Source organism: Melanerpes formicivorus, unplaced genomic scaffold, assembly GCF_026170545.1.
Source record: "Melanerpes formicivorus ecotype bairdi unplaced genomic scaffold, bMelFor1.0.p_v2 SCAF_489, whole genome shotgun sequence".
Classification (NCBI taxonomy): domain Eukaryota; kingdom Metazoa; phylum Chordata; class Aves; order Piciformes; family Picidae; genus Melanerpes; species Melanerpes formicivorus.
Window position 1 is genome coordinate 14323 of NW_027142841.1, and position 26847 is coordinate 41169.

The 26847-nt window shown below is 54.4% G+C and overlaps 2 protein-coding genes across 2 annotated transcripts in view; one reads left to right on the forward strand and one right to left on the reverse strand.

Moving 5' to 3' along the window:
- Nucleotides 1-3441: 3441 nt before the first annotated feature.
- The window catches only part of LOC137460013 (zinc finger protein 850-like), an 80250-nt gene continuing 56844 nt past the window's right edge, over nt 3442-26847 (reverse strand). Inside the window, exons 4-5 of the mRNA XM_068170643.1 lie at nt 26195-26208; nt 3442-4346 (exon numbers count right to left, since the gene is read on the reverse strand). Coding sequence (XP_068026744.1) covers nt 3486-4346; nt 26195-26208 — 875 coding nt within the window. The 3' untranslated portion in view covers nt 3442-3485. The remainder of the gene's footprint in view (nt 4347-26194; nt 26209-26847) is intronic.
- LOC137460018 (zinc finger protein 271-like) lies at nt 21964-23832 on the forward strand. The gene is given in 2 exon segments (XM_068170648.1): nt 21964-22809; nt 22812-23832. Coding segments are annotated over 2 exon segments (1839 nt in total). The 3' UTR covers nt 23805-23832.

Below are 26847 nucleotides of genomic sequence, written 5' to 3' on the forward strand. Positions count from 1 at the left end.
CCCTGAGCACGTGCAAAATCCTCCCCACCTGGGGAAAGGCTTGGGGAAAGCCTGTTGTTCCTGAGAGACAGAAATCACTGCAATGTATTTGGGCCTGGCCCATGCCTCTCAAGCCCTGCTCATCACTGTGCAGAGGGCTCAGGGACAAGAGAAGGTCTCTGGACCTACAGACAGTGCCACAGGCATGGCAGCTGTGTCAGAGAAGCAGCCTGTGCCAGGATCAGCTGCCCCTCATAGTGAATGGTGCTTATGACCAGGATTGTGCCCCAAATATTACCAGAACATGCTTCTGTGTGTGTGACTCAAACCCCCTTTGTCCTCCCTCCCTTCTGGAGTTGGGCGGGGGCACCTTGGCACCACTGAGTCCAGGTCAACAATCTGCCTGGGCATGTTTCCACCCCTGTGGCAAACAAGGCCCAGGCTACATGTTTGTTTGCCCTGTTTACAGCGTGTGCTTATGCTCATTTGGCAAAGTATCAGTTGATTGGTTAATTATTGTGTTAGCAGTGGGTGCTGACTGGAGCAGTATTCTTTGGGGCAAATGGTAAATAGGAGTTGTTTGGTAAACAAGTGCCCCCCACGCTGGTGCTCGTGCACAGGACTTGAAGCAGCTCCAGAAGGCCTCGCTGCACATTGCCACTGTTGCCCGGCTGGGGGCAGTGCCGTGGAGCGTGGGGTCAACTGCCGCATGAGCCATCGCCACGGGAGGAAACCATGGCAGCCCCTGTGCACCACCGGTCCTGAAGCGCTACAGCCCCCAGAGCGGGGAACCTTTGCCAGGTGCTGCGCTTCGTGGAGCCAGCGGCAAAAGCCTCTGAAGCTTCCCCTGGGAGGCTCCAGGACCTTTGTGCTCTGGGAGAAGCAGCAACCCTGCGGCACAGCCACGCGGTCGGCGCCGTTCTCTAGTTCCTCATGAGGGCACAGCCGTGCCGCGCTGTCAGGACTCTAAACACATCACCAAGGAAAGATTTCATGAGGTTCTCAGCTCGTGAGGAAGCCAAACCTTTGCTTTATAGAATTTGGGTTCAGGTAGTGCTGAAACTGTCCTGGGTTGAGGGTTTGCCGGTCACCGACCAACCCCTCCCCCACTGTTTTTCCAATCAGTTTCAACTCTAAATTCTAGAACTCATTTGGTTCCTCTGAAGTGCCCAGGCACAAACGTTCTGCAGAGGTGGTTCCACCAACCCAATACTGCTGCCTGTGAATAGAAACTAAATCCCCTGCTGCATAGTTTGTATATCAATAGACTACCAATATATCTATTCATTGATATCCTTGCTGCTCATTCCCCAGGGCACATCTGCAACACTCCTGTAGGGAAAAAGAAGTTTACAAGGAAAGCAGCTGATCCTGCAAAGGACCAGGAGGGATCAGGGTTCCCATGGGAACAAGAGAAAGAGCCAGGGCTGCTGGCTTGGTTCTTATCTCTGGCTTTGGAAGATGACCAAGGACAAACAGTGGATGAAACAAGCAGCAGGCCCCAGCAAGGCAAAGGACATCTCTGCTCCTCTGTCCAGGCCTGTGTTTCAGCTGTGAAGGAACTGTCCCAGGATTTCCATCAGCTCCAGAAGAAGTTTTTGTTCCCCACCTGTACAGTCCTGTGTTTCAGCCAGGAGGAGCAGCTGCTCCCCTGTCCAAGGGAGAGAATCTGGGAGGCACACACCACAGCACACCCTCTGCTTTACTTGTGTGACCATGGGGAGGATGTGAGGAAGTGGAAAGGAAAACCCAATCCAGTCCTGGCTGCAGGAGTCTGTGACTTACAAGGGAATTGTCCCCCCAGAGATGCTGCCTCAGTTTCCAGTGGGAAATGGCCTAAGAAGAGCAGGGAAGTTGAAACTGCTTCTGGTCCTCCTGAAGGGACTCCCAAAGCATCTTCACAAGATACAAGGGACCCAAGGCAGAATTAGAGGGGCTCTGCCTCCAAGCAGATGGAATGGAGAGACAAATTGGTTTGTTGGACTGTACAGAACCAATGGCCTGGCAAGTTGAACCCATGAGAGGATAAAGCTTTAGTAGATACAGGTGCCCAGAGTGCTCTGACACCACCATACCATGAGGGGTGGAACCCATCTGTGTTTCTGATGTGACAGGAGGATCCCCACACCTGGATGTGTTGGAAGCTGAGTACTGGGATGCAAGCCACAGTTTGCTTTCACTTGGAGGCATGGAAGGAGTCACTGGACTTGATTGTCCCAGAGCTGGAAACACAGCTCCAACATTTGCAGCATTTGGACTGGGCATGGACTGATCCAGACTGTGCTGGAACAGAGTGGAGCTGCAGAGCACCTGCAGTGAGCAGCCCTCTGGGTACTGCAAAGTGACCTCCTGTGGAGTGAGAATGGACAGTGCCTGAGGTGTGCTGTTGATTGCTGATGGGCATGGTGCAGGTGGCACAGAATGAGGGCTTGGCAATATCAAAGGTTAAGTTGAAAATTTGCTGCCATTACTCCATCCTGCCTCATGTCACCTTCACAGGGACAGTGCTGGCTGGAGCAAAGGACTACAGGGCTTGAAGTTCAGATGGCAACATGAGAGGCTTCCTGTTCTGTTTGCTGCTGTTGGGTTCTGGCTCTCAGGTGCTGATTCTTTGCTGAGGGGCAGGGCTGCAGGGGTTTAACTCCTGGCTGCTGCTGCTCACTGCTGTGCTTCTTTCTGCAAACAGCCTCAGGTCAGTGTGTATTATGGGATCTCCTTTGGATTCAACTCTTTTGATCTTATCTCAAGTCCTTATCCCAGCCCAGAGGGTTTTTTGATTCATGTGTGTTATTTTTCCCTTCCTTCTGTTTTGGGGGGGAACAGGCAGCTTAACCTCTTCTCAGCTCTTCAACCTGTTCCAGCCCGAGTGGAAAGCCAACAGAAGCTTTCTGAGTTCTTCCAAAGATCTCCATGAGCTTCCCCCTACACCCTCCAAAGATCCCTAGAGTCAGTCCTAGGACCATCCAAATCCCAAACACCTAAGATCACCTGAAAGCCCCTGAAGAATGCCTCTGAGATGTCCCTCAAGACTTCTCTGAGAGCTTCATTTTCCCCTCCCTGAACAGGGCACACAGCTCCACCCCATCCCTTGGGAGGAAATGCCCCCAAAATTCAGGCATTGAGGCAGGGATATCTGAAATAAAAGCAAACAGACAGGATTTGGGTAACTTTTGGGGTTTATTGACATGATTGGTGAATATACAGAGAGGATTTCTTACCCCAGGGAGACACAAAGCATTGGGGAAGAACCAGACAGACCCTGGCAAAGCCCTTCCCAGCTTCACTGGGAGCTCCAGCTGAGCCAACTGAGCACTGTAATTGTTCTCATTAGCAACAATTGGTGTTCAGAAGGGCAGGAGGTGTTTGTTGCTGCTGGTGTCCCCAGTCCCTGAGAACTGCAAAGGAAAAAGAGATGATTTTGATCCTGGAAAGGCCCTCAAAGATGGGTCACGATTACCCAACAGATTTTAGGTGGATTTATGCCTCCCCTCCAGTGCAGGCTGCTCTCAGTTGTGGGTGCAGCGGTGATTGCTGAGGGATCGCTTCTGGGTGAAACTCTGACCGCAAGCGCCACACGTGAAGGGCATCTCACCAGTGTGGGTGCGGCGGTGCCGAGTGAGACTTTGGCGCCATCTGAAGCTCTTCCCACAGTCAGCACAGGTGAAAGGTTTATCACCGGTGTGGGTGCGGTGGTGCTCAGTGAGAGTGCTCCTGTGTCTGAAGGCCTGGCCACACTCAGCACAGCTGAAAGACTTATCACCAGTGTGCACGCGACGATGATCGATGAAGCCTGCCGCCTGGGTGAAGCTCTTGCCGCAGTCAGCACAGCTGTATGGCTTCTCACCATTATGGATGAGTTGGTGCCGGATGTATCGATTACTCGTGGTGAAGCTCTTGCCACACTCAGCACAGGGGAACAGGTGCTCTCCAGTGTGGATGCGGCGATGGATGGTGAGAGTGGACCTGTGTTTGAAGCTCTTGCCGCAGTCCCTGCAGGTGAAGGCCTTCTCACTGCTGTGGGTGAGGTGGTGTTGCCTAAGATGAGAGAGCTGTCTGAAGCGCTTGCCACAGCTGTCACAAGAGAAGGGCTTCTCTCCAGTGTGAGTGAGGCAGTGCTGGGTGAGCTCGCCGCGCAGGGTAAAGCGCTGACCGCAGTCAGCACAGGTGAAAGGTTTCTCTCCAGTGTGGGTGCGGCGGTGCTGGGTGAGATGACCGCGCTGGGTGAAGCTCTGTCCACAGTCCACACAGAAGAAGGGCTTCTCTCCAGTGTGGGTGCGGCGGTGCCGAGTGAGAGTGCCGCGCCGGGTGAAGCTCTGGCCGCAGTCAGCACATGTGAACGGTTTCTCTCCAGTGTGGGTGCGGCGGTGCTGGATGAGCTCAGAGTTCCAGCGGAACCTCTTGCCACAGTCACCACAAACGAAGGGCCGGGTGCCAGGCTGCGGGCAGTGGTGCTTCACTAGCTCTGAGCTACCTGGGAAGCTCTGCCCACACTCAGGGCACTGATTCAGCTCTTTGGGTGACACTGAGGGACCTGCTCTGGCTTCATCCTCCTCCATATATTCCTCCCCCTCATCCTGGTCACCTTCATCATCATTATCCTCCTCTTCATAGTTGTCATTCTCAGCATCATCCTCCATCTTCTCCTCTTTTTCCTCCTCATCCTCCTCTACCTTGGCACTGCACATTGGCTTCTCCAACTTGATCTCTGGGTGCTGCTTCTCCTCCCAGCTCTTGTCTGGGTCCTTCTGTGAGGCCATACTGTGGCAGGAAGGGGTCACAGCTCTGCAATAGGGAAGATGGAAGCACCTGAGCCCAGGACCTCAAACCCTCAGATCCTGCCTGGGTCATGACACTCCCTGACTCCCAACACCCAGCTAGAGGAGAGAATGCAGAGGGGACCTCAAACCCTCAGTTTCTGCCACAGTGTGGGTTCAGACCTTTAATACCTGTACTGAGACCCCAGGTTCCTGTGATCAGTACCCTGAGGTTCCCTGGGGCTTACCAGTGGTCCCATTCTCCTCGAGCCTGGTGGCATTGGCAGGGGGGATCCTGGCCCAATCTCTCCTGGTTCAGGCAATGGAGGCAGCAGCATTGACCAAGGAAGAACAAACCACCTTCAACCTTCTCCCACCACCCACCACATCCGAACCCCAGTCACCTCCTGCCACACAACTGACCCCCACAAGCCTGGGGAGTTCCTAAACTCCAACACCTGATGTGCCTCAGGACCCCTGGAGGGATGTAATGTGGTGGGCAGGAGGAGGTGGAAGAGGCTGGGAGGTGCCCTGGGACTCTAGGATTCTGGGGGCTGGGGTCCTGCTGTTGCCCCACTCTGGGTTTCTTATCTGCAGGGCTGCTCCAAGGGACAGATCTGCAAACTCTGCTTTTCCACAGCACACAGGGGCAGGGATGATGGAGAGAGAGGGACACAACTCCTGCCACAGAGAAGCAAAGGTCTCAGAGAGGACTGACCTGCAATGGATGGCTCAGCACTGCCCAGGACCAGGCAGCACAGCTCAGCCTTGCTGGGGGCAGCTCCCAAGCCCAGCAGCACAGCCACAGCACACAGACAGGGCTGCTCAAGATGGGAGGCCTCAACAAGTGCAGACTCAGCTCCTTGCTGCAGCTGCAGGCCAGCACCACAACACAGCTGCCTCCACACAGCCTCTCCCAGGCATTGCCTAAAGCTTCCTCCCACTGCCTACCCAGGCACCCACCACACCCACTCTGTGCTCAGCTCTGCCCTGCACACACCTCTCTGCTGCCCACTCCCCAAGAGAAGATAACAGCAGCCCTCAGGACACACACAAAGGGAGCTTCATGCTTTCTGAAGGTGCATCAAAGGGGGAAGGGACTTGGGCAGCTTCTTGCTAAACCTCTTCAGCCCTCACTGGAATGCTGGAGGAGTCTCTGGTTCCTGCCCAAACCTCACACCTCCAGCACCCTTCACACACCTGCAGTCCAAAGAGACTCACTGGAAAGAGTTTTGCTTCCTTCTGTCCCTGACCATTTCTCTCAGCTTGCTCTTTGCAGTTCTCCTGGAGCTGCCACTCCACATCCCCATGAGAAAATGAGGTTGGATGGGAGGGCACAGTGCCCATGGGCTGCTGTTCATCTCCCAGCTGACACATGCAGAGCTGCAGCACAATTCACTCCTTTCACCTCCTGAAATGCTGCCAGATTCTGCCATTCCCTGCACACTCATTTGCTACCTGGGCCCTGGATCCTCTCCCCTTTTTGGGGGGACAAGGCCTAATTCCTGCCTGACCACTCCCAGGCCCTTCCCTCATTCCCACCACATCCATGGCCCTGCTGCCTTGGGTGTCCCATGGCCCTGGGTCCCTCATCTCTACTGCCACTGCAGCTGGAAGGGTGGAGTGGGAAATGCTGTGGCTGAGGAAGCATCTAAGGAACTGGGCTGGAAGCAGCAGCACAAGAATGGAAGGGGCCTGAGACTAAAGGCTGGGATCAGCTGGAGGGCTGAAACAACAGCACCAAGCCAAGGGGGGGTTACAGATGGGGGCTGGGGAGGGACCCTGCAGACACCTCAGGCAGCAACTGATGAGAGCAAGGGGGACAGAGAGGCAGTGAGACCTCAGGTGACTCCTGCCATGGGGGATGGCTGGGCTGTGTGGCTAGGAGCCCTGAGTGCCTGCTTGGGCTGTGCTGGATGTCAGGAGGGGTCAGGGGACTGTCCTGAGCCAGGCAGGGTTTGGGGCTTTGAGCTTCAGGGGTCAGCTGCTGCCAGCACCATTGGAGGCAGGAGCCAGGCAGAGCCACACAGCTGCTGAACTAAGCCCTCCCACCCCTGCAGCCTTCACCCTCCATCTCTCCATCCAGTGCTCCATCTCCACTCACTTGCTGCCCTCTCAGAGTCACCAGGGCCCCACCAAGTCTCCAGGGCTGATCTACACATCCATCAGGGCCCAACAGAAGCCCCTGGATGAGAGCATGGATGAGGATCCTTGTTGTCGGAGTAAGGCACTGGGATGTCTTACAGCAGAGATCAGAGACTGCCAGCAGGGACAGCAGAGTCCAGAGGGACACCACAAAGTGCCATCTAGCTTAGTTCATCCCCACAAGGCCTGCACTCACTCTTTACAAAGGAACAGCACAGGAACTCCAACCTCCTTTGCCCTTCCTCTCTGCTCCCAGCAACAGCTTCTGGGATCTCTCTCTGCAGAGGAGCTTTGAGGCCTTGGCAATGCTGCCAACTGCGGCCTGCAGCGGCCTGGCTCACCTGGGAGCTGCCTACCAGAACTGTAACTGCAGCTCTTGGGGATGGGGGGAGGAGGGGCAGAGAGGCATGGGGGAGGGGGAAGGCATTTGGGGCCTGGGGTTCTGGCCTGATTTGGTGGAGCTCTGGAGGAAGCTTTGGCCTAGGGAGGTTGCTTGGCTCCCGTGGCCCAGGCACACTATGGATTGTTGTGGATTGGATGCTTTGCACTGTAGGATGCAGCTCTGAACAGCACAGCCATGGAAACTGCCCAATTCTATCCAACCCTCTGGCCGCAGCTTGGCATCAACTCCTTTCACAAGGCTCAAAGAGAGCCTCTCTGGCTCCTTAAACCTGAGGCAATACCCTGCAGAACAAGTTGGAGGAGCTCAAGGGGACAAGCTGCAGAGGGGGCCCAGGGCTACCTCCTGAGCTTCAACACGAGCAAGGGCAGGGTCCTGCCCCTGGCCTGGCACAATCCTCACAATCAGGACAGGCTGGGGGAGGAGGGGATAGGAAGCAGCCCTGCAGAAAAGCACTGGGGGGTGCTGCTGGACAAGAAGCTGGACAGGAACAGACAGGGGGAGCCTGCAGCCCACAAGGCCAAGGGCAGCCTGGGCTGCACCAAAAGCAGCATGGCCAGAGATGGACAGAGGCCATCCTGGCACTTGGCTCTGCTCTGCTGAGACTTCACCTGCAGCACTGCAGCCAGCTCTGGAACCATCAACACAGGAAGGACATGGACCTGATGGAGAGGGCCCAGAGGAGGGACACAAAAATGATCAGGGGCTTGGAGCAGCTCTGCTACCAGGACAGGCTGAGGGAGCTGGGGGTGTTCAGACTGGAGAGGAGAAGAGAAGACTCTGGGGAGACCTAAGAGTGACCTTCTGGTACCTGAAGGAGGCTACAAGAAGGCTGCAGAGGGACTCTTTGCAAAGCCTGCAGGGACAGCACCAGAGGCAATGGCTTCAAACTAGAGCAGAGCAGATTGAGATTGGAGGTGAGGAACAAGTTCTGCACCAGGAGGCTACTGGAACACTGCAACAGGTTGCCCAGGGAGGGGCTTGAGGTCCCAGCCCTGCAGAGGTTCAAGGTCAGGCTGGACAGGGCTCTGGGCAACCTGAGCTAGTGCAGGATGTCCCTGCTGACTGCAGAGGGGCTTGGACTGCAGCACCTTTGCAGCTCCCTGACAACCCAAACCACTCTAGGATTCTAGGAGTCTAAGGGCAGCCTCCAGGGAGAGCAGGAAAAAGAGGAGGCAGAGGAGGACAAGGAGGAGGACAAGGAGGAGGAGAACCAAAATCCCTTCCAAACTCCTCCCAAACTCTGCCAAATTCCTGGAAAGCTCTTCCAGCTCTGCAGAGTTCATTCTGAAGAGAGCTGAGGGAGTTGCTAGGCTCAGGGATGTCTTGCACACTCTGCACAAATGCTCCAGAAGCTTTCCAAGTGCCCTCAAAACCAGCAGCGCAGCTCTGCTGCCACACAATGCCAGGCTGCAAGGGACCCCAAGGCTCAGCTGCTCCAACCTTGCCAGCTGACACTGGCCTGGGAAGGAGCTGGCCCAGCCCCCTGCCAAGCTGAGCCTTCCAACTCTGCCCTGCAGGGCAATCCACCACTGCCCTGGGGAGAGGATTCCAATGGCTGACTGGGAGGGAAAAGCTTTTGCCTCTGCAGGGCACTGTGCCACTTCAGCTCAACTCTTGCAGCAGCTCTTTGAGATCTGCCTTTGGAGCACCACAAACTCTGAAGCACTGCAGTGCAAAGCAGCTCAGCTTCAACTTCCAACTGCCTGAACTCTCTCATTTTAAACTCAAGACAGGGGCCAAGCTCACACCCAGCCCCCAAGCTCAAGAACCAGCAACTAAGGTCAGAGCCAGCTCCCAAGTACAAGAATCCAGATCAGAAATGCAGAGCCAGCCCCCAGGCTCAGAGCCAGCTCCTAAGTTCACATCCAGGCCCCAAGCTCAAGAACCAGCAGCTAAGATGAGAACACTTCCCATGCTCAGGGCCAGCCCCTGAGATCAAGAACCAGCAATTAAGGTCAGAACACTTCCCAAGTTCAGAGCCACCTCCAGAGCTCACACCCAGGCCCCAAGCTCACAAGCCAGCAAATAAGGTCAGAACCACATTCCAAGCACAAGAGTCAGCCACTAAGGTCCAGAACCTAGACCAAAACTGCAGACTCAGCTCCCAAGCCAGCAACTCAGGTCAGAATCACTTAGCAAGCTCAAGAACCAGCCCCTGACCTCACAGACAGGCCCTGAGACCGAGAACCAGACCCCAAGCCCAGAGTGAGCAACTATGCTCAAAACCCCTTTCCAAGCTCACACCCAGACCCCAAGCTCAAGAGCCAGAAAATAAAATCAGAACCACTTCCCAAGCTCAAGAGCCAGCAGCTAAGGTCAGAACCACTTCCAAGCTCAGAGCCAGCCCCCAAGCTCAGAACCATTTCCCAAGCTCAGAGCCAGCCCCCAATTTCAAGAGCCAGCCCCTAAGCTCCAGAACCAGCAACTAAGGTCAGAACCACTTCCTAAGCTCAAGAACCAGCACCCGAGCTTCAGAACCTAGATCAAAAGTGCAGACTCAGCTCCCAAGCTCAAGAATCAGCAACTAAGATCACAACCACTTCCCAAGCTCACACCCAGCCCCCAAGCTCAAGAAACAGCTCCCAAGCTCCCAAGCCAGCACCTAAGGTCAGAACCCTTTCCAAGCTCAGGAATCAGCTCCCAGGCTCCAGTACCAGCAACAAAGGTCAGAACCAAGCTCCAGAGCCAGCCCCCACACGCTCAAGAGCCAGCCAGTAAGGTCAGAACCACTTTCCAAGCTCAGAGCCATCCCCTAAGCTCAGAGGCAGCCCCCAAGCTCAGAGGCAGCCCCCAAGCTCAGAGCCAGCCCCCAAGCTCAGAGCCAGCCCCCAAGCTCAGAGCCAGCCCCCAAGCTCAAGAGCCAGCAGCTAAGGTCAGAACACTTCCCAAGCTCAGAGCCAGCTCCTAAGTTCACATCCAGGCCAAAAGCTCAAGAGCCAGCAGCTAAGCTCAGAACCACTTCCCAAGCTCACACCCAGGCCCCAGGCTCAGAGCCAGTTTCACAACTTTGCTTATTTCAGGTTCCCTTCATTGCACTTCTGCTAAGTGTCCAAATTGAAGCAGTCAGAGAATGCTTTGGGCTGGAAGGGACCCCAAAGATCAGACAGCTCCAACCCCCTGCCATGCCCACAGACACCTTCCACCACACCAGGCTGCTCAAGCCCTCATCCAACCTCACCCTCAGCACCTCCAGGGAGGGGGCAGCCAGCACCTCCATGCCCAACCTGCTCCAGGCTCTCACCACCCTCACTCCAAACAATTGCCTCCCAAGCTCCACTCCAAATCTGCCCTCCTCAACCTTCAATCCACTCCCCCTCAGCCCATCACTCCCAGCCCCTCACAAAAGTCCCTCCCCAGCTCTCCTGCAGACCCCAGCAGCTACCACAAGGCTGCTCCAACCTCTGCCCACAGCCTTCTCCTCTCCAGCCTCAACAGGCACAACTCTTACAGACCACCCCCATAGGGGAGCTGCCACAGCCCTCCCACCACCCCCAGGGCCTCCTATGCACCCCCTCCAACAGCTCAACCTCCTGCCCCTCTTGGGGGCACCACAGCTGCACACAGCACTCCAGCTGGCAGCACACAATGCTGCCAGCACAAAAACCACTGCAGCAAAAGCCTCAAGCTGTGCTCAGCTGCCAAAACCAAAGGGACCTCAACTTGGCCACAAGAGAAAGGACCAAACTGAGCCAAGACACTGATCCAACACCCAAGGCTGCACAAAACAACCATCTGCAGAAGCTCCTCCTGCCCTGAGCCTTTCTGTGCTCAGGAGGCCTGCAGAGAAACTGAGAATCACTCTGCAACACCCCAGGGAATCTTTGTGCCTCAAGAGCTTGCAGAGCACAGAGGCCTTGGATGCCACCACCCCCAGCACAGCCAAACCGCCCCACAGCTGACACCAGCCCCAGGCGCTCCCAAGCTCAGGCTCAGCACAGCACCCACGCCTGACACCCCCACGGCACCCAGCCTCCCCCACCACCACCAACTCCTACCCCCAAACCCACACAGCCCCACGGGCTCCTCACCAGCCCCTCACACGCCCCTCTCCGACCCCAAGCCCCCACCCAACCTCACACACGCCCCCACAACTCCACAGCCCCCAACAACCAACCCCCACAGCCCCACCCACACCAGCCCCACACCTCACCGAGCCCTCCTCAAGCCCAGCTCCACGACACAGCCCTCAGCCCCACCGCAGCCCAATGCCAACCCCACCAGCCGCTCCCCCAAGCCCCAAGGGATCCCCACCCCAGCAGCCCCCACTCTGCCCCGCGCCTGCCCACACCTACCCCACAGCCCAGGCCAAAGGGGCGCACAGCAGCAGGAAGAGGAAGGACGAAGAGCTCGGAGCAGAGGCAGCTGCCGACTGCCGTCCCCTGCAGCCTCCTGGCAGCCTGGGCGAGCAGAGAGCGATGCAATGGAGGCCCCGAACCGCCCACGTTGCAGCCCAGCCCAGGCGGGGGCTGGGGCCGCAGGGGAAGCCCCGCCCACGGCCGGGCAGCCGCAGCCAATCACAGACGCCGGATTACCCCAACCACGCCTCCAAGTCCCAGCGGGGAGCTGCGGCCCTGGCTCCGCGCGGGGCATGCCGGGAGGTGCAGCTCTCAGCCAGGGCGGCGCCGTCTGGGCTGAGCTGCGCTGCGGGGGCAGGGCTGGGGCACAGCAGCTCCGCAACAGCTCTGACCCAGCAGCTGCGCACAGCTCCCAGGAGCTTTGGCTCAGCTCGGAAAGGTTGCGCAGAGGTTTCCAGGAGCTCTGGAGAGCTGCGGAGGAGTTTTTTCGCTGAGGATTCTCTGCAGGGTTGGGAACCCAAAACCTCCTCCCAGCCTCTCCCAAACTCTTGCAAAGAGATTTCGATGCCTCCCGAGGGGGCTTGGGGCAGCTCCAGGGGATCTGAACGGCTCGGGAAGAGTTTTTCTGTCGCCTTCCAGAGTTGCCAGCAGGGGCTGAGGACTTTTCCGGCAGTTTTCAGCCTTTTGCAGCATTTCTGAAGGATGTTGGAGACTGCAAGAAGCCAGAGCCTGGCTGAGAGCTCTGCAGAATCAGTTTGCAGGAGCTTGGCAGCCATGGGGATGAGGTTCTGGAGTTGGTTTGGGTTTGTTTTGGCACTTTTAATCATTTCCCGAAGCTCTGTGGATTATTTCCAGCCCCTTTTCCTTCCTTTTGAAGCTATTTTCCTCATTTTGGGCTGATTTTAATGGGGTTTGGGGAGATTTTGCTTAGCCTCAGGCATTTTGAATGACTTCTGAGGATAGTTTGAGTATTTTCATCTCCTTTTTCATGATTACTGAAGACATTTTGATCATTTTCAGGCCTTTTTAATGATTTTTTGGGAGATATTTAGACCATTTTTAGGTTTTTCTAATGATTTTTGAGGTATTTTCATTATCCCCAGGCCCTTTCAATGATTTTTGAAGTATCTTTACTCATTCCAGGTACTTTTAGTGAGTTTTGAAGACATTTTGATTATTTTTGTGCATATTTGATGTTTTCCTACAAGATTTTGATTCTTTTCAGGCCCTTTGAATGATCTTCAGAGAGATTTGGATCATTTTTAAGCCATTTTTTACAAAGCATTTTGAGTGCCCAAGAAAACTCCTTAAAATCCTCAACTCTTCAAACAGAGCTTTTAAAGCATCTTTAGGGAGGTTTAGGAGGTTCTAATAGTTTGGAAAGTGTTAAAATCTTCTCAAAGTGCTGAAACAGGAGTCCAGAGGCACAAAGCTGTCAGCTCCCTTGAGCTGCAGCTATAGAATTTGGGGGGTTTGAGATGTGAAGCATCAGGACTGTGGAACCTGCTGCTCCTGGCAGAGTTGATCCAATGAGAGAAGAGTTTGGGTTGGGAAACCCCCAAATTCAGCTGGCAGCTGTGGGCAGGAGGAACATTGCCCTGCTTGAAGCAGAGCCTTTGAACTGCAGCTGAGGGTTCAGAGCTGCCTTAGGAGGAGACTTGAGCCCTGGGGATGGATCCCAATGGGAGTTGTGTTCTCAGCCCCTGAGTGCTGCTGGTTTGCCACAGAGTTTCACAGACAGACTCACTAAGGTTGGAAAAGACCTCCAAGATCATCAGGTCCAACCTTCTACCCACATCTCCATGACCACCAGACCATGTCCCAGAGTGCCACCTCTACTCGTTTCTGGAATACACCCAGGGACAGTGACTCTCCCACCCCCCTGGGCAGCCTGCTCCAATGCCTGAGCACTCTTGAAGCAAAGAGATTTTTCCTCCTCTCCAACCTAAATCTCCCCTGGTACAATTTCAGGGCATTTCCTCTTGTCCTGTCATTGGTTACTTGGGAGAAGAGGCCAATATTGGCCTCACTCTGATCTCCTTTCAGGTCCATGTAGAGATCAATGAGGTCTCCTCTCATCCTTCTCTTCTTCACAATAAGCAATCCCAGCTCCCTCAGCCTCTCCTCACCAGACCTGCTCTCCAATCTCCTCACCAGCTTTGCTGCCCTTCTCTCTCCCTGCTCCAGCACCTCAGTGACTTTCTCATACTGTGATGCCCAAAGCCAAACACAGCACTTGAGATGCAGTCTCCCCAGTGCTGGGGCCAGAGAGACAATCACTTCCTGCTGCTCACAGCCCTTCTGATCCAGGCCAGGATGGTGGAGGTCTTCCTAACCACCTGGGTACACACTGGCTCATGCTCAGCTGGCTGTCTGCCAACACCCCCAGGCCCTTTTCTGCTGGGCAGTTTCCAGCCACGCTGCCCCAAGCCTGCAGCCTTCACGGGGTGGTTGTGATGCTAGCACAAGAGCCAGTGCTTGGCCTTATTAAACCTTCTGGAACTGACCTTAGCCCAGCAGTCCAACCTCTCCAGACCTCTCTGCAGAGGCTTCCTACCCTGCAGCACATCAACACTCCCACTTCATGTTGTCTGCACCTTGCTCACTCTTTCATTTCTTGCTGTTTATGTGGCATAAGATGCAGTCAGAAATCACCTGAAGTGCCACCACCATCAGGGTTTGTCTGGTGAACATTGAAAGGCTTAGAAAATACAGACCAGGGGAAAAAAAAAACCCAAACCAACAAGAGCACACCTAACAAACACTAAGATGAGCATTAAAACTCCAGTTGAGTTATAGCCACCCTGGGTTTCAAATGTTTCCATGAGCAATCAGAGAATCGGTTCTGGGAGCTCTGTGCTTTGCCTTGGCAGGGAGGTGAGGGAGACAAATATCTGCTGCTCAGCACTGACTAGGTCCAGCCCATGGCTGTGGTCATAGCATCATAGTATCAGTCAGGGTTGGAAGGGACCACAAGGATCATCTAGTTCCAGCCCCCCTGCCATGGGCAGGGACACCCCACACTAGATCAGCCTGGCCAGAGCCTCATCCAGCCTGGGCTTAAACACCTCCAGGGACAGGGCCCCAACCACCTCCCTGGACAACCCATTCCAGGGCTTCACCACTCTCATGGGGAAGAACTTCCTCCTCACCTCCAGCCTGAATCTCCCCACCTCCAGCTTCATTCCATTCCCCCTAGTCCTATCACTCCCTGAGATCCTGAGCAGTCCCTCCCCAGCCTTCCTGTAGCCCCCTTCAGATACTGGAAGGCCACAATGAGGTCACCTCAGAGCCTTCTCTTCTCCAGACTGAACAGCCCCAATTCCTTCAGTCTGTCCTCATAGGAGAGGTGCTCCAGCCCTCTGATCATCCTCCTGGCCCTGCTCTGGACACCTTTCAGCACCTCCAGATCCCTCTTGTCATAGGGGCTCCAGAACTGGACACAGTACTCCAGGTGGGGTCTCCCCAGAGCTGAGCAGAGGGGGAGGATCACCTCCCTTGCCCTGCTGGCCACACTTCTCCTGATGCAGCCCAGGATCTGATTGGCTTTGCGGGCTGCAAGTGCACACTGAGAGCTCCTGTTGAGCTCCTTGTCCACCAGCACCCCCAAGTCTCTCTCCTCCATTGCCTCCATTGCATCGCTCTCTGCTCGCCCAGGCTGGCAGGAGGCTGCAGGGGTCGGCAGTCGGCAGCTGCCTCTGCTCCGAGCTCTTCCTCCTTCCTCTTCCTGCTGCTGTGCGCCCCTTTGGCCTGGGCTGTGGGGTAGGTGTGGGCAGGCGCGGGGCAGAGTGGGGGCTGCTGGGGTGGGGATCCCTTGGGGCTTGGGGGAGCGGCTGGTGGGGTTGGCATTGGGCTGGCGTGGGGCTGAGGGCTGTGTCCTGGAGCTGGGCTTGAGGAGGGCTCGGTGAGGTGTGGGGCTGGTGTGGGTGGGGCTGTGGGGGGTGGTTGTTGGGGGCTGTGGAGTTGTGGGGGCGTGTGTGAGGTTGGGTGGGGGCTTGGGGTCGGAGAGGGGCGTGTGAGGGGCTGGTGAGGAGCCCGTGGGGCTGTGTGGGTTTGGGGGTAGGAGCTGGTGGTGGTGGGGGAGGCTGTGTGTGGGTGTGGTGTGGGTCGGGGTGGTGAGGCTTGGAGTGGGGAGTGGTGGGGTGGTGCGAGGGGGTGGGTGCGGTTGTGGGGAGCTGTGTGTGTCTGTGGGCAGTGTGTGGGGGTGGTGTGGGGGTGTGTGGTTTTGGGGGTGTTGGGGAGTGCTGGGGAGGGTGTGTGGGTTTGTGGGTGCGTGGGTGGGGTGGGGTCGGGGTGGGTGTTTTTGGGGGTTCCTTGTGCTGTGCTGCTGCCTCCCCCTGGTGGGGGCAGCTGCAGGCCCCCTTTGGCTGCTGCTGTGTTGCAGGCGGAGCCATTGGTGGGCTGCAGGGGCTGTCCCTGGCCCTGTGTCCCTGTGTCCCTGTGCTGGGGGCTGGGCTGGCAGCAGAGCTGAGGTGGCAGCGGCGCTGTGGGGGCTGCTGTGTGCAGGAGAGGTGGTGGTGAGCGTGGGGTGTGGCTTGCAGCAGAGGCTGCTGTGGGGGTGTGTGGGGGAGCCCTGGGGGTTTGGAGGCTTTGTGCTGGCAGGTGCCGGGCGGCTGCTGTGCTGAAGGGCAGCGGCTGGGCTGAGGGCCAGGCGCGGGGGGGAGCTGTGGGCAGGCTGTGTGCTGGGTGCCGTGGGGGTGTCAGGCGTGGGTGCTGTGCTGAGCCTGAGCTTGGGAGCGCCTGGGGCTGGTGGTAGCTGCTCTTTGCTGTGCAATGAGATGGGAAGGGAAAGAAATGATTTCTGCAAGTGACCAAAGCAATTGCAGTGCTCTGCAAGTCTAGAGCTCCCTGCAAGGAGGCTGCAGTGAGGTGGGGGTTGGGCTCTCCTGCCTGGTTTGAGGTGCTAGAAGGTGAGAAAGTGGCCTGAAATTGTGCCAGGATAGGCTTAGGTTGGAGAGGAGGAGTTCCCATGCTGACAATGTTGGAAACAACTATCAGATGTAGTCACCCAGACTGGTGGTTCCCAAATCCAATTCCTTGAAGCTTCCCCAAATAGCAGGGTCCTCATCTGGCCTGGGGGCAGCTGGGTGCATCTCCAGCAGTTAGAAAGAATAGTTTGCCAAGCCAGTTCTTGACTAACATTTCAGTACCTATTTCCTTCCCATCCCTCAGCAGTGTTCACCATCAAACAGGCCACAACTATCGATGCAGCTTGAGCTGCAGGGGGCCCTGGGATTGGAGTTTCCATTCTCCCACCGAAGCCTTCTTGCCTGGGGTGTGGTGGATCCAGGCAGCTGGTTCCTTGGTTTCAATGGCTGTGAAGGCTGTCAGCAACACCTGATATGGTCCTGTCCCCTTGGGCTGCAGAGGGGTCTCTGAAAGAGATCTGACATGGACATAGTCTCTGGGTTCCACATCAGGGCCTGGTCTGTCTAACCCTCTCACCTGGGTTGCAGCCACCTGGTTGGTAACAATGCTCAGGCTCTTATCAATCTGCTGAACTTCCTTGTTCAACATTGCCTCTGAATGGCCCTGGTTCAGAGGGGTCCATAGCTCCTACTGCATGAGGCCTTGCAAACAGGATTTCAAATGGGCTCAACCCCTCCTTTGTCCTTTACTTGGTTTGAATTCTCAGCAGGGCTCTTGGTGATGCTTGTGGCTAAGGGAGGTTTGCTTCCTGCCCAGTTTTGACTGTCTGGGTTTTGATTAAATGGTTTATTTTCTCCACTTGCCCACTGGAATGTGGATTATAGGGGCTGTGGAGTTGCCAATCCATCCCTAAGGTTTTACTTACTTGTAGCACCTTGGCCACAAAATGAGGTCCTATGTCTGAGGAAACAGCAGCAGGTGCCCCAGAGCAAGGCATTGCCTCCTGTAACACTGTTTTAGTAACCTCTGGAGCTTTGTTTGTGCCACAGGGAAATGCTTCCTGCCAGCCAGGGGAGTTGTCAGTGAGTACCAACAGGTACCTGGATCCCCCTTTCTTGGGAGCTCAGTGACATCCATTTGTTGTCCTGGATCATTTCCTTTGCTAATCTGTGCCAGCCTAACTCCTCTCCTTACCCTGGGGTTAGCTTTCAGGCACTCCTTTCACTGTTGCTTACCTGCTCTCCTGGGGTGGATAATTCTCGTGCTAGACACTCCTGAACAAAGTTTCCACACAGGGCTTCCACTCCCCAATGAGTCTTTGCCTGTTGCACCTGAACAGAAGCCCACAGGTTTGTAGGTGTGATTAACTTCCCATCCGGTGTCCTGGCCCAGCCCTTTCCTACCCTAGTCCCTAAGAGGTCTTTGATTCATTTCTCCTGCTCAATTGAGAGTTTACCATTGGGATCAAACTCTGCCACCTTCCTCCCCTCCCTGGCCACTCTTTGAGCTGTTTGCCAGTCCATTGCCTCTTTCTTGACTGGTGTTCCCCTTCTGGTGTGCTTTGGAGTGCACTGTGGCTGCCTTGCTTGGCTTTTGCCCTGCTGCCAGCAGCCTCAGTATCTCTTCCCCATGTTTAATACCTGTTCCCTGAGTTGACAACAGTCCTGGTTCTTCCCACATGGCTCCATGTGCCACCCCAAAGGCTTACATGGAGTCAGTCCATATGTTTGCACATTTCCTTTGGGAAAGCTCAGGCGCTCTGATTAGCGCTGACATTGCCATGCCTGTGCCATCCCAGTTCATTCAGCCTGACCTGATCCAGCAAGAGCCTGCACCTGGCAGCTGCAGCATTTTGTGATGTCAAACATGGCTGCTTCAGTGGGAGGTTAGGGGCAAGCAGCATCTGTGGGCAGCAGTGTAGGGTGCCTCAGGGGCCTGAGCTGGTGTTAGAGCAGGAGCAGCCCCTGGCATGTTTGTCCCAGTTGGGTGACTTTTTGAGAGGCCAGAGGCATTCAGGTGACATTTGCCCTTCCTTGTAGCATCCTTCCTGGCTCTGCCTGAGTCGGTGTTGTGGCAGCCTGGGGCTGGCTTCTGCAGCATTTTGTGACATCACAGGTGGCCATGTCAGTGGTTCATCTGGGGCAAGCATCTTTTTTGTGCAGTGATTTAGGGTTCATCAGGAGCCTGAGTGGTTTGGGGGGGGGCAGGAGCAGGCCCTGTGCAGCTCCTGATGTCATCCTGTCAGCGACATCAGGAATCAAACTCCTGCAGGCTGGGTTTGGCACTAGCAAGCAGCCATTGCTAGAGTACAGAGCTGCACAAGCTGGGGTGCTGAGGGCATTGCCACAAAGACAACACACAGGTGAAATTCCTGGTGGATGCTGATCCAGTGCAGGGCATGAGCTATGCCTGATGACAACACCTGCTGAGGCTCCATTGGTCAGTCTCTTGCTGGCTTCCATTCACGCTCCAGCTGCTGTTCAGTTCCCTGTGTGTGTACAGGGGGTGGGTGGTTTATTCTGGGCAGGGGTCTCCCAGCTAGGAGCTGTGCTTTGTAGCATGATAATGAGGCTGGTTTAGTCCAGGACACTATTTCCCAGGCCAAAGCTGACTGCATGTCATGGTTATTGGGATGAATTATCAAATATGAAGTATTAATAATATTAATTACTTATTACTATTGACATTATCAACCTTTCAACACTCCATATCCACATGCAGTTTCTAGTGTGTGGTCATGGCTATAATTCCATAAAGTGCTGCAGTTTGAGAATTTGGAACCAAATTAGAAAACTAAAAGAGCTTTTCAGTGAGAGAACTGGGGTGCAGTCTGCCCTTTGTCCACTAGGGAGCGACTCAACAAGACACCTGGCAGCTGAATGCAGCTGGTGAGGCTGGGTGTCAGGCACAAACAATTCAAAGAACCTTTCAAAGAGGCTTGAACCAATTTTCACTCACCAATTATGGCTCAGTGCATTACCTGGGGTGCTGCTTTACAACCCACAGGTGACAATGCCACATGGGCTGAAGTGCAGGGACTTTAAACAGAACCCAAATGGATGTTCAATGTGTGAGCACTGAAAAGAGAGAGAGAATCAGAATCAGTGAGGGATGGAAAGGACCACAAGGATCATCTAGCTCCAACCCCCCTGCCCTGAGCCTCCTCTTCTCCAGGCCAAACAATCCCAGCTCCTTCAGCCTCTCCTCACACGGCTGTGCTCCGGACCCCTCCCCAGCCTCGTTGCCCTTCTCTGGACACGTTCAAGAGTCTCAATGTCCTAATGCAGCCTTTGCCACATTCCACCCCCTTGACTTTGGGCAAAGAAAGACCTCAGGCATAAATTCCCCCTGTTAAGATTTATCCCATGTGGGTTAGGTTGTCTCACACAAGCACAGTGAGTTACATGTACCACATGCACTGTATGAGCAGGACACAAGCATGTAAGGCATACAACCATACTCTAACCAGAGTGTACTGCAAAAGCAGTGTGGAGCAGTGTTTGCTCTGAGCCCAGTATTGGTACTTGTAGTTTCCACCCCCTGACCAGTGATGGGTCTGTCTGCAGTGTGACACTGAAGCACTTAAAGTGTCCATGGAGCTTTGTCATTTCCTGTCCCCTTGCTGGAGAGAGGATCTGTGGCTGTGACGTGATTCCCTTAACAGGGAGGTGAGGGAGGAGCCACTGCCTTGCTGAGTGGAGGTGGTTAAGCTGGAGCTGAAGCTGGAAGAGGGGCAGCAGTGAGTGGAGCAGGAACTGAAGCAAGCTGTGGAGGCTGGAGCTGGGCTGCTGTCTCAGCTCTGGCTTCTGTTGAGGCTGCTTTTGTGGAGTTGCTTTTCCTGTTTCCAGCTGCCAACACATTCATTCTTCCTATCCCTGCTTAGTTTGTAAGCAGAGGAACCTGGAGGTACATGTTATTCCTTACTCTTATCCTGCAGCTGGGAGCTTCTAATCAAACACCAATGATTCCCAGACATCCCCAGGCAGCTGGATACTTGTAATCAAACTTCAGTTAACCCTTTCCTGTTACAGCCCCTCAGTTCAAGAAGGACCTCAGGGAACTGCTTGAGAGAGTCCAGCACAGAGCCACAGAAATGATTAAGGGAGTGGAAGATCTTCCTTAGAAGGCGAGATTGAGGGAGCTGGGGCTCTTTAGCTTGGAGAGGAGGAGACCAAGGGGTGAGCTCATTGATGTTTATAAATATGTAAAGGGTGAGTGCCCAGAGGCTGGAGCCAGGCTCTGCTGGGTGATGCCCAAGGACAGCACAAGGGGCAGTGGGTGGCAGTTGAGGCAGAGGAAGTTCCATGGAAACAGGAGGAAAAAAATTTCACTGTGAGGGTGACAGAACCCTGGAACAGGCTGCCCAGGGGGGTTGTGGAGTCTCCCTCTATGGAGATATTGGAGACCTGCCTGGATGAGTTCCTATGTGATCTGCTATAGGTGATCCTGCTCTGCAGGGGGGTTGAACTGGACAGTCTTTTGAGGTCCCTTCCAGCCCCTAACATTGTGTGACTCTGTTACTGCTTGGTATGCAAAGTCAGGCAGTCATTTCGTCACTCCTAACTTTACATGTGAAGCTAGAAATTTACCATTCCTTTATCTCCATGCTCCTGTTACCTTTTGGGAATAAGGAGTGCTTACCCAGGTGTGATACCACCTCCCACTCCCCACCCCTGGCTGTGAAATCTAGAACCTTTGTTAACCCTTTTCCTTCTGACAAAACCTTGCGTGTGTCCTTTTAAGCTTCCTCCTCTTACCCCTGAAAGTTTCATCTTGTAAAGCATGTTCTAATCTCCCATCAGGATGAAACTGCAGTCAAGGCCTGGGAGAAGCTGCCTGGAGTCCCCTCTCTCATGGGCCTGCCCTGCAGATGTCTACTGGAGGTTATCTGCTTGAGAAGGAGCTGCATCTCTACTGAAGACATCCATCCCAACTTCAGGAGCACTGCCTGTCTGCTGTGCCTGTGCTGCTGGTCTTTGAAGCTGCCTGCAGCAAGGCCTGGCTCTCCTGTAGGACTGTGGGCAGTGCAAAGCCACCCCATGTAGATCAGTCCTTTTGTCTGAGCCCTTTGCTTCTGTCTGGGTGGGGCCCTGTCATTCTTTCTCCATCACCCCTGCTCCTTTGGGAAGGGCTTGCAGATCTGCCCAGTTGAACAGAACTCCCCTGCTCTCATCAGAATAGAGTTGGGTTGGTGGGAGGGGGTTGGGAGGGTTGGGCTTCTGGGTCAGCACCACCACCTCCTTTATCTGAGGTGGGGGAGATCAGAAGGCAGGGACTGGGCCAGGAAATGACCTGCCACTGCTGCTGGGCTCAGGAACAAGGTAGATGACCCCCACTAAATAGCTACCAGGGGCTTCAGCATAGGAACTCAGTGTCTGACCCCCCACACCCATGCAAGTGTTGGGTGTCAAAGGCTATTTCTGTGTCCAGACACACACAGAGTCCACCCATCTGTCTCTTATCACTTGGTCCCTGGGGCCTTGCCTGAGGGCACAGGGGTTCCCCTTCCCCCTCCACCATGACCACCCAGAAGAACCTGGATAAAAGCCTGAAGGAGAAGAATCACCTGGCAAAGTTGGAGGATCTAAAGTGCAGCCCCAAGGAAGAAAAGGAGGAAGACAAAACTGATGAAGACAAAGAGGAGGAGGAAGAAGATGAGGAGGAGGAAGAAGAGGAAGAGGAGGAGGAAGAAGAAGAGGAGGAGGAAGAAGAAGAGGAAGAAGATGAGGAGGAAGAGGAGGAGGAAGATGAGGAGGGAGAGGAGGAAGATGACAATGACAAGTACAAGAAGGAGTATGATGAGGAAGAGCAGGGGAAGGAGAAAGACAAAGCCGCATTACCCCCCTGTGTGCCATCTAAGCAGCCAAATCAGTGTCCTGAATGTGGACACAGCTCCCCAACAAGCTCAGAGCCGATGAAGCACTGCTGCCCCCACCATGGTGCCCAGCCCTTTGTCTGTGGTGACTGTGGCAAGAGCTTCAGGCTCAGCTCCAACCTCACCCAGCACCACTGTGTCCAGCCCGGGAGGAAGCCCTACATCTGTGCTGGCTGCGGGAAGAGCTTCACTCGCAGCCTGGCACTCATTGCCCACTGGCATGGCCACGCTGGGAAGAAGCCCTTTGCCTGCACTGACTGTGGCAAAAGCTTCCATCGTGGCTCCAACTTCCTCCAGCACCGCCGTGTCCACACCAGCGAGAGCCCACACATCTCTTGTGCCTGCAGCAAGAGTTTCCAGGAGAACTCGATGCTCATCGCTCACTGGCACATCCAAACCAGCCAGAAAGCCTTCAGCTGCAGCAACTGCGGCAAGAGCTTCAAGATGAGCTGCCAGCTCTTACGGCACCGCCGCGTCCACACTGGCGAGAACCTTACTGCTGTGGTGGCTGTGGCAAGAGCTTCTGCTGGAGCAGAACCCTCATTACCCACTGGAATGCCCACAGTGGCAAGAAGCCCTTTTCTTGTACTGACTGTGATAAGACCTTCAGCCATATCTCCCAAGTCTCACAGCACCGCTGTGGCCACACCAGCAAGAGGCCGTGCAATCCAGGCACCTCCAGTGAGAGTCTGAGCCACAGGGCAGACCACAACCTCAGCAATGACCTCTCTGAGGGTCACAAGCTGCACAGCAGAGAGAAGCCAGCAGCCACTGAAGTCATCTCCAACCCCTGCAGCAAGTGCCAGCAGAGATTTGCCAGGCGCTCAGACCTGGTGAGGCACATGCGGATCCACACTGGGGAGAAGCCATATGTCTGTGCTGTCTGCGACAAGAGCTTCAGCCAGGCCTCCAACCTCACCCGACACCACCGCATGCACACAGGGGAGAGACCGTACCGCTGTGCTGACTGCGGCCAGAGCTTCAGCTCCAGCCATGCCCTCACACAGCACCACCACACTCACAGTGGCAGAAAGCCATACCGCTGTGCTGACTGTGGCAAGAGCTTCTCTACAAGCTCCACCCTCCTCCAGCACCACCTCATCCACACTGGGGAGAAGCCCTACCGCTGCACTGCCTGTGGCCAGAGCTTCAGACATGGTGCCACCCTCAGAAGGCACCTCGATGTCCACACTGGCAAGAAGGCTTTCACCTGTGCCGACTGTGGCAAGAGCTTCAGCCAGCACTCCCAGCTGCTCCATCATCACCGCATCCACACCGGCCAGAAGCCCTACGTCTGCAGTGACTGCAGCAAGTGTTTCACTCACAGGGCCTCCCTCAGGCAGCACCACCTTGTCCACACAGGTGAGAAGCCCTTCCCCTGCACCACCTGCGGCAAGAGCTTCCGGTCCAGATCTAACCTCAGCCGGCACATGCGCATCCATGCCAGTGACCAGCCTGTGCTGGGGGACGCAGAAGAGCACTGACCCCAGCACTGCCAGGGTAAACATCACCCCCATGAGGGACCTATTCCAGCAGATTGAACCAAGATCACCTCATTTGCACCCTGTTTTCTCAGACTCTGGGGGCTCTGGCAGGAAAAAACGCCCCACTCACCCCTAAACACCAATTAGGGATGATGAGAATAATTAACAGTGATGAGTCAGCACAGCCATCACTGCCACTGAAGCTGGACTGAGCATTGCTGGGATTTGTATGCTTTCTACCCTGTACTTTGGGTTTCCCCAGGCTGAATGCTCCTTTCCTTTGTCCCTTGCACAGTTATAATGCTAATAACCTCAACAGAATCTTCTCTTCTTTTGGGTTTCTTTTAGACATTCCTCTCCAAAATGCCTAATTCTTGGGGACATTTTTTTCCTAGGCCTGAGGCTGGAGCTGTGTGCCCAGTTCAGGGAGGTCTTTGGTGAGATTTTCATCAGTCTTGATGGTGTCCTGGGGGGGGCGGGTCTCAGAGGCACCTCTGTCTTCATATTTCAGCCCCATCCTGGGCATTTGGTGCTTTGGGGGCACATGGCAGCAGAGGCTCCTCAGCTTCCTGAAGATGGGGGTGTCTGTAGTGGGTAGGACATGAGGATGTCCTGCCCTGCCACCACTGCCAGCTCAGCCATGTGTCTCCCAGGGAGTGAAGCATTGTGATGGGGCTGTCACTTCAGAAGGGAGCAAATGTCTTGCTGTAATCCTGCAACCACCCCAAAAAGGGAGTGGAGTGGCCCCCAGCCCCAGCATTTCTGCTGCCGTTCCCCTGATATGAACCCTGGCCTAAGAGTTATTAAAAAGTAAATAGATTGAGCAGCAGATATTCGTAGTTGTATATATTTATATTCTCCAACCCTCGGACTCTTACCCATTTCTGCTTTTCCATGTGGGTGGAGATGAAGCCACAATCTATAGTCCAAGAGGGATCCAGAGACATCAAGGCCTGGAGACAGATGGGAAGAGAGTCTGGGGCACAGGTTCTATGCTCCTCTCCCTTTTCATCTGCAGGCAGTAACACTGGCAGAAAGAGACAGACCCATGCTGTGAATCCATGGCTCTGTGGCTGGTGTCACTGCCACAGCTCTGGGGTCTAACAATGGGATGGGCAGCACAGCACCAGGCTTGCTGGGGTCAGATGGGATTCATCTTTCTCCAAGGGAGCAGAGGGTCTTTGCTCAGGAGCTTTCAGGGCTCAGTGGCAGGCCTTTAAACTGGACTTGAAAGAAGAGGGGGACAAGATGAGGCTTGCTGGTGACAAGCTGTGGAGTGATGTCATGATTAGAGAGGGCTAGAGAGTGCCATTAGGCTCTTGTTCTGAGCTGAGCTGGGGATACTGCAGCACATTGAAGTCCTGTGGAGATGAGCCAGGGGCTCCTGGGGATTTGAATAAGGAAACCTTGGTTGAATCACTGCAGGCCATTGGACTGAAAGACCTGTGAAGGTCCCTTCCTACCCAAACCAGCCTTTGATTCTATGATTGTATGCCATGGAGATGCCCCAGACATACTGGGACCAGTGCTGTTCAATATCTTCCTCAATGACACAGACAGTGAGGTTAAGGCATGCTCAGCAAGTTTGCAGATGATAGAAAGCTGAGTGGTGTGGTTGATAAGGAAGGACAGGATGGGTGTCATCCAGAGGATCTGGACAGGCTGGAGAAGTGAGCTCAAGAGAACCTCAAGCAAAGTGCAAGGTCTTTCACCTGGGTCATGGCAACCCTCAATATTAATTCAAGCTGGGGGTGATAAAACTGGGAGCAGCCTACAGAAAGGGACTTGGGGGACACTTGTAGGTGAAGGGCTGATTTCAGATAGCTTTGGAAGGTTATGCTTGGTCTCTGAGTTGGAAAAGAATGCAAACACCTTGTAACTGGAGGAGAGAAATTGGGCAGAATTTGGTTGGATGTGTTAAAACATTGTTTTGTTATTTTAGCCTATTGCATGCCTTGATGACAGGCATGCCAGCAGAGAATAGCCAATTGAGATGTGACACATGTGCCTGCTGAGAGACTAGAGAACTTTGCTGTATAACGTAATAAATGTCTTCCCCTGCTTACACCTTGTCCTGGGAGCTATGCTCAGGGTGGTGGGACAGCTAGACTACAACAAATGGTTCTTCACCATGAGAGTGGTGAAGCCCTGGAATGGGTTGTCCAGAGAGGTGGTTGAGTCCCCATCCTTGGAGATGTTTAAGCCCAGGCTGGATGAGGCTCTGGTCAGCCTGATCTAGTGTGAGGTGTCCCTGGCCCATGGCAGGGGCGTTGGAACTAGATGATCCTTGTGGTCCCTTCCAACCCTGACTGATTCTATGATTCTATGAAATGGTGACCCCAGACATGCTCCTTGAGCAACTTCAGATTACAACTCCCACTGGCACCAACAACAAATAATTTTGCTTCATGGGGACTGCAGAGATGGTTGTGTTCAGTGGTGCCACAGATGGTAGGCTTTAAGCTGTTAATCTCTGTGAGATGCTGATTATGCCAGAAGGGAAGCCTGGCACTTGTGATGCTCCCCAGCTGAGTTTAGGACGAGGCAAAAAGCACAAAGAGAGAGACATGTGGTGGTTTGAGCCTTAACTGAGAATTAAGAGCTCAGATAGGGGGCAAGGCTGAGAATTCCTCCCTCGCTTTCCCCCTCCTCTCTCCCAATTGAGAGAAAAAGAAAGGCAAGGAGCAAATCTACTGAGAAATAATTTGGAGTTGGTTTGGAAGTAGAGAGGTAAAAAGTTTCTTTAAACCATATACATATATATATACACACAAAATAAATAGATATATATACACATATATTTATGACAATAACAGGAAGGGTTCACAAGGGTCAGGAACAGGGATGGATGGGGGAAAAATGCATACAAAACCAGTCCTTTGAAGTCCTTTGAAGAGGCCTGGATGTAGCAGGGAGGAAAAGGACCAGGCCTGACCACATAGCCTAAGTTCTCCTTTGAGAGATCAGGCAGGTAACAAAGAAGTTCAAAACTGTAGGATGAAATTTTGTGTCTGAAAGAAGCAACTGTTCTGTGTTCTGACCT